We start from the raw sequence: 13112 nt of genomic DNA on the forward strand, positions 1-13112 counted from the left end.
AAAAATCAATCACAACGCTCCCAGCCTGTTGTAATAAAAATATTTCTGAAATAACTGTCTTAGTCAAATATTATTTTCAAAAAGGCTTTTACTACAAAGCTTAAGAATAGTAAAGCAATAATTGATTGCTAGCAAAAATTTAATTTAAAGTATCACGAGCTCAAAGGGAAATGAAGTCTCTTACGTGAGTTCATCTCTGTAGTTCTTGAATACATTTCAATAAATCATTTATGACAACACAATCTGTCACTATCAAACTTGAGTTATTAAACAAAATACTTTTCCTCAAATAAACCATCATTATCTTCTATAATCCGAATCATTCTGCTTAAAATATCACTTTTCTTCTATTAATATCTAGCACCTAATATATAGAAAATTGCTCATTATCAGATATTTAACCTAAACCTCAATTAGACTGATATTACATCCAGTCTTAATAGACAACAAGGATATTTACTTCGTTACTTTAAAAAAGTAGGAAGACCTTTACAAACTTTTGGCATTATGAGTTAGGAAAGCGACAAGCTACGGAGATAATAGTCTACGTATAATGTACTTAATTCAACTGTCTTCATAAAATACAGTTAATATTAGCAACCGCTAGCAGAGTCAATGATAGCTCCAGCGTAGCACTAAGGCCATTGAATAAAGAAATTATCCAACAGTAATAATGTACTATCATTCTATTTACTATCCTATTGCAGCTAATTTGCGCTATTACGAGGTAAAGCTTTTAATTTACGATCGTTCAATCGTATTTTAGAATAGGAATAAATAACGTTAGTATGAAGTATCAATAAAATAATCTTTTACAGAGATACAATTTAATCATCAATGCTCTTATTCTTAGTTTTTATCCAGTAGAAATATAGATTGTAATTTATGAAGTAATCAATTACGACTAAATTCCTTATCAAAGATCGGAACAATATGCTTAATACCTAGTGGCTATAATTTCTTGATGGCATGTTTATTTAATTTCTAATCAATGAGAGTAGTTGATTTTTATGGATGTATATATACTACAAATATACATATATTCAGCATTGCACTATACCGGTATACTCTACTTTATATCCATAATCTAATAAAGATAGTATAGAGTAGATTAAATTATTAACGTGGATATGGTTAATCAAAGTATGAATGATTAACGAAATCGTTAATCATTGTTAATAGTTTTACCTTCATGTAGTAAGTAATTTTAACGAATCATTAAATCGAAAAATGCAGTAAAGAAAACCTAAAATATCTTAAGACTTATTCTAAAGTTGATGAATTCTAATCGTATTGGCAACTAGACTCAATTCATCGTAATCATATTATCAATCGATCTAAAAAAACTTGCTTCTTAGAATAGCTTACGATAGACGATATGCTTGACTCGATTTCAAAAGGTTCCTTTCGCCCCATACAAAAGGATATCAGTCATGCGGTAGGATTATTTCATTCCGTAGTTTTTCTATCGTTCCATTTTAGATTGACTAAAAGTTTCCTAATGTATAACATACAGGTGACAGCATTATAAAGTAAGATGTTTTATGTATTATAATCCATGACAAATAAAAGAACGGGGATCTTAAAGTGGAAATTCTTAACACAATCATTTTAATCAATAACGGAGGATATCTAAATTTTTCCTGACGAATAAATGAGAATCTTAACTATTTGCATATTAAGGTCTAAAAATAATTTAATTGGTACAGATAGGCATCAGTACCTCATCAAAATGATTTCAATTACTCCAATAGCGATCTATGTATCGCATTAAGACATTTTAAAACTATAATAAAAAATTTAAATTGATCTCAATACGAATACAGTATTCAATTCATATTTTTACAAAGTCCGTCATACAAGTCACCACCTTCACAGTTAATTGTTATTTATTGATTCATACAGAAACGTTGTAATCATATGTTCGCAACTCCGAATTGGTTCATTTTTTTAGCTGTGAAAAATTTTAGTATTCATCATCTTGCAGTCAATTTTTAATTTTAATCTAGAAGAATGCTGTTGAATAGCTTATGCAATGTAGCCAATGAAGCAGACAATGCATTTCTTAATGCATGTATCGCAATTTAGCTATCTTAAATTCGTTAAAGAAAAAACTTGCAAAAATCATGATCGATAATATCATTCGTAATTATAATTAATACTTCTCTAATATTTATGCTATAATTAATTTATATCGATTTATATCTATTATTTCTTCGTGTCGTAAAGTATTAATTTAAACATAAAGATTTGCTAATAAGTTATTTAAAAATTTTAAATTTTAATATCAGTAAATCGTCCCATCAAAACTTTAGGAAATTTTATAAAAGAGATATAAAAAGATGAATTAGAAGTAAATTTAAATAAACTTAGATACAATTACAATCAGTATTGCCTAATTTTTGCTGTGTTACTAATTATCTGACTCTAGTTGATGGCTAATATGTTACGGAGCTAACAGAAAGCAATCTTAAAATAGAAATCTATAGAATAGTAAAGCGATTCAGATGTGATGAAAAAACTGTTGTAATTTGATAGTTTTTTACTTCTTATCAAAAAATTTGAGCCTTTTTCGAGCAAGTAAAGATGAAATTATTGCAAATGCTTATTAATCAAAGCATAAGCGCACAGTTACATAATTTACAAATGAGACAGTAATTGTTAATCGATAGACTATAAAAAAAGGCCTATTTCTGCTATTGTGATAGAGCTTATCTTTTGATAGAAGAGAGGATATTTTTTAGCGTAGGCAGATGTTAATATTTTCTTTATAAATTATTTTATCGATATGTTAAAATTGAATTTCTAATTCTTTGTATAAAATTGATTTATTCTAATACTATAAATAATTTTTTCAATACAAATCTATCAAATTAATTATTTAATTCTCACGTGAAATGCAATTTAACTTGATTAAGCTATCAATTCTGGTACTTCGTAAAATACGATATCAATACATTTTTGGAAAAGTATAGAATTAATTGAATAATCGAATGCCAACATGCAAAATATACGATGCTATTTATCCTTAAATGGAATATTTAATAAAAGAAGATGTCGGATAATTTAATTAAAATATTTTATAATGACTATAGAAGAAAAAGTTAAATGAATGAAATAACATATATCTTGATAGTTAGGTATAGATACAACACCTTCATCGTCAGCGTTAATCATTTTGTCGTCCCGTAATTATACAGAAGTTTATTTACTATTAAATCTTACCCATTGTAAAATATATTACATGGATGAGCAATATTATAGACAATATATAGGTATATAATAGAGTTGTTTGCTTTTAGTAAATAATCCAGCTGATGTCATCTCCTGATTTTATTAATAATTATAGTCAATTGAAGTGATTATTATCAATACTAGATGTTTTCTTCTTCAAGTCATACCGACTATTTATTCGTTCGTTCTGTGATATGTAGAAATTGTGTCTTATAAATCGGCTAATTAAAATTGATTTGTTCAGTCTTAAATCAACTAACGAGCTGAATTGAATAGCGTTGTTACGCTTACCTTCATTTATTTAGAGTGTAAAAGAACTTGCAATATAAAAAATTTCTATCAAATTTAGCATCTTGCACCGAAAGTTATATTAACAATCCAGCCGTATTTAGTAATCTATATCAAATTATAACTTTAATCATTTTAGGTTGGACAGAAAAATTGATTACCTATGGCTGTTAATGGACTAAATCAAACGATTATTAGTAACCAAACCAGTGAAAACGTCTTTGGTCGTGATTGGTATGTCAAACGTTTTATGCATATCTTATATTGCGTGCTGGCTACAACGGCTATAATCGGAAATGCATTAGTATGCATAGTCATTTTAACTATAAAGAATGGCAAAATGTTAAAGTCTGGTTTGAATTTACTTATTTTAAGCATGGCAATCATGGATACAATGACAGGTATAGTTATGTTTATTGTGCCATCATTTGCTATACCAGCTTCAGATTATATATATCCTACTGGCAATGTTACTGGGATGCTATTTTGTCGCATAATTGCTACACAATACATCTTTTTCTTCTTTGGATTTGGTTCAGTTTTTACTATTACAGCCATTGCTATCGAAAGATGGGTAGCTATTGCTAGACCTTATACGTATCGAAAGATTATTACATTAAAGCGAACTAAAGTATTTCTGACAGGTTTATGGACAATAAATATCCTTATACCGCTTGATATAGTATTCCAGATGGATTTTATAGGCAATGAACAGCCTCCATGCAAATGGAATAATTTTGTTCGAGAGCGACCAGGCATCTATTTCTTCACAATATTAGAAATGATACGTATGTTTATACCGGTCATCATCATCATAGGATGCTATACTGATATTGCAAAAAGAATCATTTATGCTGCACCCAGACCAAAAATTCATCAATCTTTTCCACGACCCTTCGCTTCTCGAAGATCAACAAACTCAATTAACACTCGTCGCAAGGTTACTATTATGGTTGCAATATCAGCTCTAGGGTTTATTACATGTTGGCTACCCAACGAACTCTATTATACGCTGTACGCCTTCAACGTTGTTAAATCTATTAATGTTGATATTACACGAACCACCAAAACATTGATTGTAACTAGCTCATGTTTAAGCCCTTTAATTTATACGGCAGCTAATGACGATTATAGGAAAGGTATTTGGCAATTTTTTAACTATTGCAGAGCTACCAAGTTACCTTTACACAGTGTCCATCATGTTCGAAATGTTATTGCACCATTAAATGTCAGTAAGAATGTATCAACTCCACCTGCTTATGAAACGGAGAAGCAATAATTTATCGTGTGTAAATCTATTTTAAAATTTCCTTTCAATTTAATTTTGTTGTTTATAAATCCTTAAATAGAGCATGTACTGTATTGCTCAAAATTTAGGTTGATCATATTGCCAATACTAAATATATCCAATTTAGTCAATAGATAAACCTAATCCCAATTTAAGATTGAAATTGAAATTTCCATTTCACTTGATATCTTGTGGATTCTTTATTGGTAATTACAATCATCTATTGTATGAATACGTATACATTGTATATTACCGATCGTATACTATAGAGAAAAAATCTCAGGGATATAGCTTACACTATAATAAAATATCGATATCCTAATGTACCATTTCCAGAATTGAAAAAGTGGTGCTCATTTATCGAAATGAAAGCCTACGGTAATTAATCAAAATAATTATTGGTAAGAATGTAAAGATAGCATATTTTTCTGTCATAAATTTATGACGAAGTTTACCTAAGATAAATCTCGAAATTTCTAAAGTCTCCAGGATTCAGTATCCGTGGACTATTTACAAGAACTTAGACGCCTTTGTTTCTACGTTATGCAACTAGAGGACTGGTTTTCTTAAACTATCTTCGGATCTTATACACCTAGTAGCTAGTATTGATGGATCATCTTAAGATTAACAGTCAAGTCTTACTTAATAGCCAAATTAATACCGAAATATTTATAGCCATAGGCTCTAGTAAATAATTCTAGATAACTAAACTATCGTAGGTCCATTCACAGAATTATTTTAGTACGCCTAATATCTACTACTACTCAAAATTATAACCATGTGATATATACCGATCACGAAATTCCAAATTTTAGAAAATTAAGGGCTTTATTGAATCTTATACAAAGATTAACTACACACAGCTCTGCTCTAGCCGAATACTACCAACAAAGACTTCTAGAACGAACTAACAGAATAATCTAAAGTTGCATGCTTTTATACTTTTCGTAGCATTCGCAGCTACAGTCCGCACGGCAACCTTTTACCTTATTTTACACATAGTTAAATTATTCTTAGTAACACTATTCTACTGCGGACCATTATTAATCCGATATGGATACGACTACAGTATTTATGTAGACATTATTCACACCAGCCAAAGTACAATGAATTAACCATATCCTAATATGTGATTTGCGGTTCTATTTTTACCTATATACTTATTAGTAACTCAGCACCTTACTGTATATAGTCATTTGTACTCTAGCATAGAGTTTATACCACTACAGTCTATAGTTATGGCTACCAACTATCTCTTATGATAAATATAGAAGTTACGCTACCGTACAATATACTAAACATGGCTAACAGTCTACAATCATAATATTAAGCTACATTACAAACCACAAGAACTTGTAGCGTAATCCTGACTATCTAAGGGTTAATGTTACCGTCCAATATACAATTTTTTCTAGCACATCATATCTTCGGTGATTCCTACTGTAAGTAATTAATTGTAATCACCGTATATAAATATCCAATTTGCTAAATTTATTCGTTTAATTCTTCGCGGCAATTCATACCGTGACCACCCATATTTACGCGTGTAATGTCCAAGAAAAATGTAAATGTACATGCACAAGAACTTGTATATATATACAGTATACACCGTACAAGCGATATAATTAATGAGTGAAATCAGCATTCTCACGATGGAACAATTTCACTTTAATCTATTCTATAACTTTATTATTGAACTTGTATGATTTTTACAACGTACTTGATTTCAGTGAAATTTTTGTAGCATATTCGCTACTAAAATACTGCAATTTACATCTTCGATTATACGTGAACATATTGAGAATAAATCTTAAATATATTGAGTAAAGAGTTGTTGTTTCAACAATTTCAGCACGATGAATTACATAAGTCATCCATGTTAAATACATGGCTTCAGTTTGAAAGTATACAGTCGTGTCTGTCAATTTTTAACAGCCAAAAGTAGCATAGAACAGAAAGGAGGGACACTTACGATAGCGAAGCAATTCCAATTTAATCAACCGTTTAATATTACTCTTAAGAGAATCTTTGCATTGTATCTGTTATTAATAATATCTTAAATTTGCTGATGTTGCCTTCAAACAAATATTGTATGCCTACAGTATCGTATCTAGACTGTGTAAGGATTTTGATTCATGACATTTTTAATAAGATGTTACAGCTTCCATCTTTGGATGTTAATTCATAGAAAGATACCATTCTCTCAGAAATATCATGTGTTGTAGCCATTATAGTTTATTAACAATTGCATACTTAGGTTTAATTTATACACTGATCCGCTTTTAACTGTAATGGCTTGAGACCGGTTAAGTTGTAATTATCTTCCCGTTCTGAAGATATATTCTAGAACTTATCGTTTACTGGAAAGTTTCAATGAAGATTTCACTATCTTTCTATAACTTATTTGACGCTAATCCGTTCCTAAACTAAGCGATTGGAAGCAAGATGCAATGATATTTAAAATAATATTCATTCATTTCAATACATCAACATTATAATTATAGTGCTACGCTTTAGTTATTATACTTTTCAAATTAAGATATCATTCAACATTTATTATGTGCCTTGAATACGTAAGCAATAAATAAACAGATAATGAAGATCCTAAAATTTGTGTCGCGGTAAATAACCGGTAGCGGCATGATATGTTATTGGAAAAAGTAGAATAATACCATTATTTAAAACTATTTTTGATATGCACCCCTAGTAATACTGAATTACGATTAAATCATTTCAGAAAATTGAATTTTCAACACTTACAAGCATATCAATGTCTTAAGGATTGTTTACGTTTTTATCGAGACAGTTTTCAAAAATGATCAAGGGTAATAGCAATACTTGCTATCCTCAGTAAACCATTACTTTTATGATTTTAAGACTTGACTTCGTATCTAATATTCTCAAGATTTTAATTTGGCGGTAACATTAATAAATTTATATCGGAAATACATTTCGAGTTTAATTTCATTTGGAATCCTGTCACATAAACTCAAAATCAACTTAGGTAATTTGTCTTTCACAAAGACTTGTTGGCTTCATCTATTCCCTTAACGCCTACAGCTGTAATACTAGATCATTATCTGATCTCAAACATCATTGAATTGTTTAACTCTTCATTGATATTGTGTTGGGAAATGTTATTATGGTTACCAAGTTTAAAATAAAAGGATTTCAATTTCCGATTGCTGAAATTACATTCTCAACAATTGAAATAAATAATTCTCAATCACTGATTAGTCTGTTATTTACTGATATTCATTTAGGTCCAGAACGGAATCTTCACTCCTATTCGCTTTTACTAGTAATGTTGAAATGATATCGCAATGAAGGCATTCTCTCGCCGTAAATGATATTCTATAAATCAAAGATCAAAACTATTAACAAAAGCAAACAGTAAATGCTGTACAAAATTATACAAGTGAAAGTATGCAATAAAATAAGAAATTAAAACATATGCTTAATTTTTTTCAATATAAATTCACATTTGCCAGAAAATTTCCCTGAGTAATTTACCTTTCGGAATTTATAAACGCTAAACCACCCGATATCACATACGATATACATAAACATCCGCCAAGTAATTATTTCATTATATTATTTTGGCTAGAACAGAATGGCATTCTCAGAGTAATTTATTGTCGATAAAAGGATATTATCTGCTCAACTATAGATTCCAATTTTAAATAGATCCTGTGTTATATTTTGGGATGTGCTGCCACAATAGCGCTAGAAAATATAGAGTTAGAATATTGAAGCGGGAATATAATCTTATGGGCGTCCTATCAGTAGAATAATTTTGTAGTTCTATATATTTTTAGTTAAAATTATCCTAAATGCAATCTATTTATTCGTAAAAGAAATATTATAGTATACATATAACCAATTTAAGGTTAAATAAAATGCCATCAGAATAATATTAGCTTGTTGTCTTTTTAAAGCTTCTTACGACTTTATTGACGCTTGTAACAAACTTGCTAAGCTATCATATGCTAGTATATATTTCTTTACATTATTTTATAATTCACATTTTCTATTACTTAAGTTATTACTTAATACTCGTATGCCCTGTATTTATAACAACATTAACAAATACGTAACTGTTGTAAGGGCATTGAGGAATACGTCAGCAATCGCATTTTTAGAAAGTGGAACACATAGTAATCTGAACCGTGCTCCAAGATCTAGCTGCAGTATTTGATATTTTGATAAGATCAATTTACTACAATTCGATGTCTTTTGAAAATAGCTTTGTAGAGATTGATTTAACTTATTATGCTGTAAGGCATCCAGTCAAGCAAGCGTGCATGTTGACCATTTTCCGTATCGTCAACAAATTAAATTGAGTTTGCATGCGAATAGAAATAGCCGTGGTGCAAATTGGCATGATAGCATTAGACAATTGGTCATCTAAGACTACGCAATAGCCATTTATCTAAAGTGCTCGACATGTTTCATCCTTTCCACATTTTCTTCTGACTACACCTAGAGCTCGGAGAGATTTACACCCTAAAAATTATTCTAAAAGAAATGAACACTTCTCAAAGAATTTGTTCTCTGAAATGTTGTACATGCTCCATTTTATCTTTTCCCCATTTTACTCTATCTAAACAAAGAAGTTCGGATCGATTTATACCTTGTAAAGCATTGTAAAAGAAATGGATGTTTGATAAAGAATGAAATATTCGATAAAAAATCCATTATGGTTAAGTGTTGTACAGTACGTGGTCAATTTGATCCCTTCTCCATTTTAATCTATCTAGGCCAAGAAGCTTAGATAGACTTATACCCTCAGCGTGTCTGCAAAGTAATGTTGTTGGGTGTTCAGTAAGCGACTCAGGTTTCGTATTGGTAGTTGAAAAGTATGCTTTTCTACTAAGATTACGCTAGACGCGACGCTAACAACAAGAACTGCCCTTTACATACAACTACCGAGAGATACATATGTAGTATGCAATAATTGCAATATATAGCTATTACGATGGGCTAGCATTAGTGTAAAGCCGATTCGGTTATATCTACAATATCCTCAAATAATTTGTGCGCAAAACATATAAAATTAGTTACATGAATTTGTAAGAGAAATCATAAAAAAATATACAATTAAAGAGGCTAAGAAGAACGTCATATGAAATTGTGGTTTAAAATGAAGGAATTTCTCTAGTTTTAGTGACATTATAGTTAAAACGGCAATCACGTTACCCAGCGAACTATGATAGGAATATCGCGCATTTATCAACATAGTATTCGTATTTTGCGCGTAAACGAAGATCCACAAAAACTTTTAAAATTTTTGCCGTAAAGCAAGTTTCCTCAGTCATGCTGTCAGATAGCAACGCTCTTATTGACACCTGATTTACTTAGTCGATTCGACTTGCTAAATTAAATCTCTCGGTAGACTGAATACTATCCATCTAGAAATTATTTAACTAAAAATGTTTGTGGATGCATATTAAAATATGTCCATTACTTAATTATTCATTTTTATTTTGTCTCTCGCTAGGTAAACCTTTTAATACTCCGTCGTATCCATATTCAAAGCTCTTTTCCGTACTATTTTCATAGTGAACTCCATTTTTGGCTACTAGATTTGGTTACGTTGTACAGCTGACAAAGTTAATCATGATCATATGCGAAGAAAATGCATTTCCACCTAGACTTACCTGAAGAGATACAAGCATCCAAACATATTAACTAATCAATATACCAATTTAATCTTGATTCAAGATATATATTGTATAGAGAGTGTAATCAATAGATACAATTGCTATTATATTATTGAAGTGGACGAGAAAGACAACAATAAGTCTTCTACACGTACTTGTCTCACCTTTCGAACTTTACGAGAAAAGTTAATTATTAATGGCGTTATCTATAGGCGATCAATGTCTTTCTTTTGTCTCTTATCTAACGATCACCTTGAACCTTTATTTATCTAGTCACTTTCGCATTCGAGATTGATTCAGTTATCCGCCACGTTAGCTTTGATCATCCAATCAAAATCCATTTCGATCAACAAACATACACATTGCTGAGATCATTATTATTCACGATAATTATCGAAAAAGCGTCATTTAAAGCGCGATGATACGTGACTTTACTCTCAACACGATTGGCATATCCACTGCAACGTCGTGTTCGAATCCGAAAACAGGATATTGAGCATTGATTTATCTTGCAATCAACTTAATGGGTAGGCTATATAAATTAGAATCAAGTCAAGTACTCATCAATATCGATTTAAACTCGCTACCGGAAAAGGTAGTCGATTGGTCCACATTTTAATGTATAGTTATTTAGTCATCAGAGCGTAAAATCATTGATTAATTTTTTTTACAAACCGCTCAATGGGCTAGGTTGTGATCAAAAATACAATAATGTGTAGAAATGAGTTCCTGTAACAACAGTAGACTTACCTACTTTACGAAGGTAAGGATAGCAAGCTTGAAGATGCAAATTAGCCCATTCATACATAGATTAAAGACGAACGATCAAATTATATTTTAATATTAATTTTTCTACTGGCTGGCAGACTTGCAGGTTGACAGCAATCATCGATGCAATCAATCGATCATATCGAAATTAGAGAACAAACCAAGCATGTTGGCGTCTATACTGATCTTACTTTGAGTACGGTAATGAAATTAAAGACTCGCAAAATTGGCGTAAAATAATTAAAAACGATCTATTATCACTTCATTACATCGAAATTACTAATTAACGAAGCATAAACGCGCCTACGTTCATCTTACATTGAGTGGGGTAATGAAATTAAAGTTACGCAAAATTAGCGTAAGAAATTAAAAGGGATCTAGCCACATTTTATCGCATCCAAATCATGAAGAAATCAGACGTAGTCGCACTTGTGCGGATCTTACATTAATATAGGTAGTCAAAATAAAGTTGGGCAAAATCGGTATAAAAATTGAAAATAATCTACCATAATACAAAGACTACATTTATTTCTTGCACAAAACTAAGATACGAAATATCATAAGTATAGAATCAATTTCTTTATTGCCCAGTAACGGCCAATGGATCATTATTGCCAAGAGACTTGAATGAAATCTAAAATTGATAATCATCAAACAGCCATATCAAGATGTTGACCTACATTTTCCTCAAAATCATTTTCTATTTGTAATACAAGTATTTTATCGAACAATATTTTATTTCTGTCTACTACAATAGTTTATCTATGTAAATAATTCATTACATAGATTCGGAATCGATGGTGAAATTTGCTACAATTAAGTAAATTGTCCATGAAACAAACTTCACCAACAATTTTGTATCTCAGTGATAATAATTAGTCTGGTATCGCTTATATCCTTCTCTTGACAGGTATAAAGTTTTTTAAAGTAAAATCTTGACCATAAACTTCTTGTCTTTGATATTGTATCAGAGCTTATCTCAGTGAAGCCGTCTAGCGATTAAATTACAAGATGGGTATTAGATCTACTCCATCATAGAAAAATCTTTTTAGGTGACATTATTCATTTTATTCATGTGATGGAGGGTTCGAAGAGTCAGATAATGTGGTTTTAGTTGCCATGCAGAGAATTGCACAAGGAGCTTAAGAAAAGAGGATACTTTATTGTAGATTGTAGTTACGTACAGTGTGATAATTACGGTAGGTCAGTGTGGTAGCTGCGGTGAGTAAAGTGTGAATATTAACTGTGACTAATAATGCAACTTGACAAATCTAAGGTAGAAAACGGCTGTATTTATAGCTATGGCATTAGAACACATGCAGAGAACATGATTGTAGGATTAGATACAACATATACCATAACAGGTTATAGAATAGCAGATGATTGTAGAAAATAGCGAGGACTATAATAACTAAATGCAGTAAGCCATATTTGAATGTAGAGCAAACAGACTGTAGATATTTCTAAATATAAGATCAATACAACATGTCTATATTTAAGAGTAGAATATAGTTACAGTATATTCTAAATACACTACAACTCATTGATCCAATCGTCGAAGATCACTTTTGGTCTGAGCAATCCAACAACGCTAATAATAGCCACTTTTTGACTGGAAAAATGAATAACTTTTTCATAGATTTTCAGCTTAGTCTCCTCATCATGACTGCTAAATTCAAATCAAGTACTATATTTTTTAAGCGTTATACACAGAACACGGTATAAAGTTACTGAACCTCTGACAGGTCTACACGGTACGGTATAAAGTTACTGAACCTCTGTTAAATGAGCACATTATCGTAAACCGTCAGTAAAGCGACGGGAGTTTGCACTAGTATTATTGATTTACCTTTCTTTTGTGATTGAACGAC

At 30.7% G+C, this 13112-nt stretch overlaps 1 protein-coding gene across 1 annotated transcript; it reads left to right on the forward strand.

The window, feature by feature from the left end:
• Positions 1-3685: 3685 nt before the first annotated feature.
• On the forward strand, positions 3686-4801 carry TRIADDRAFT_54038 (uncharacterized protein; the record flags this gene model as incomplete). The annotated part of the gene is made up of 1 exon (XM_002110205.1): positions 3686-4801. The coding sequence occupies one exon, from the start codon at positions 3686-3688 to the stop codon at positions 4799-4801; it is 1116 nt and encodes a 371-aa protein (XP_002110241.1).
• Between the last annotated feature and the right edge of the window lie 8311 nt (positions 4802-13112).

This window comes from Trichoplax adhaerens, genomic scaffold (assembly GCF_000150275.1).
Source record: "Trichoplax adhaerens TRIADscaffold_3 genomic scaffold, whole genome shotgun sequence".
NCBI classification, from domain to species: domain Eukaryota; kingdom Metazoa; phylum Placozoa; class Uniplacotomia; order Trichoplacea; family Trichoplacidae; genus Trichoplax; species Trichoplax adhaerens.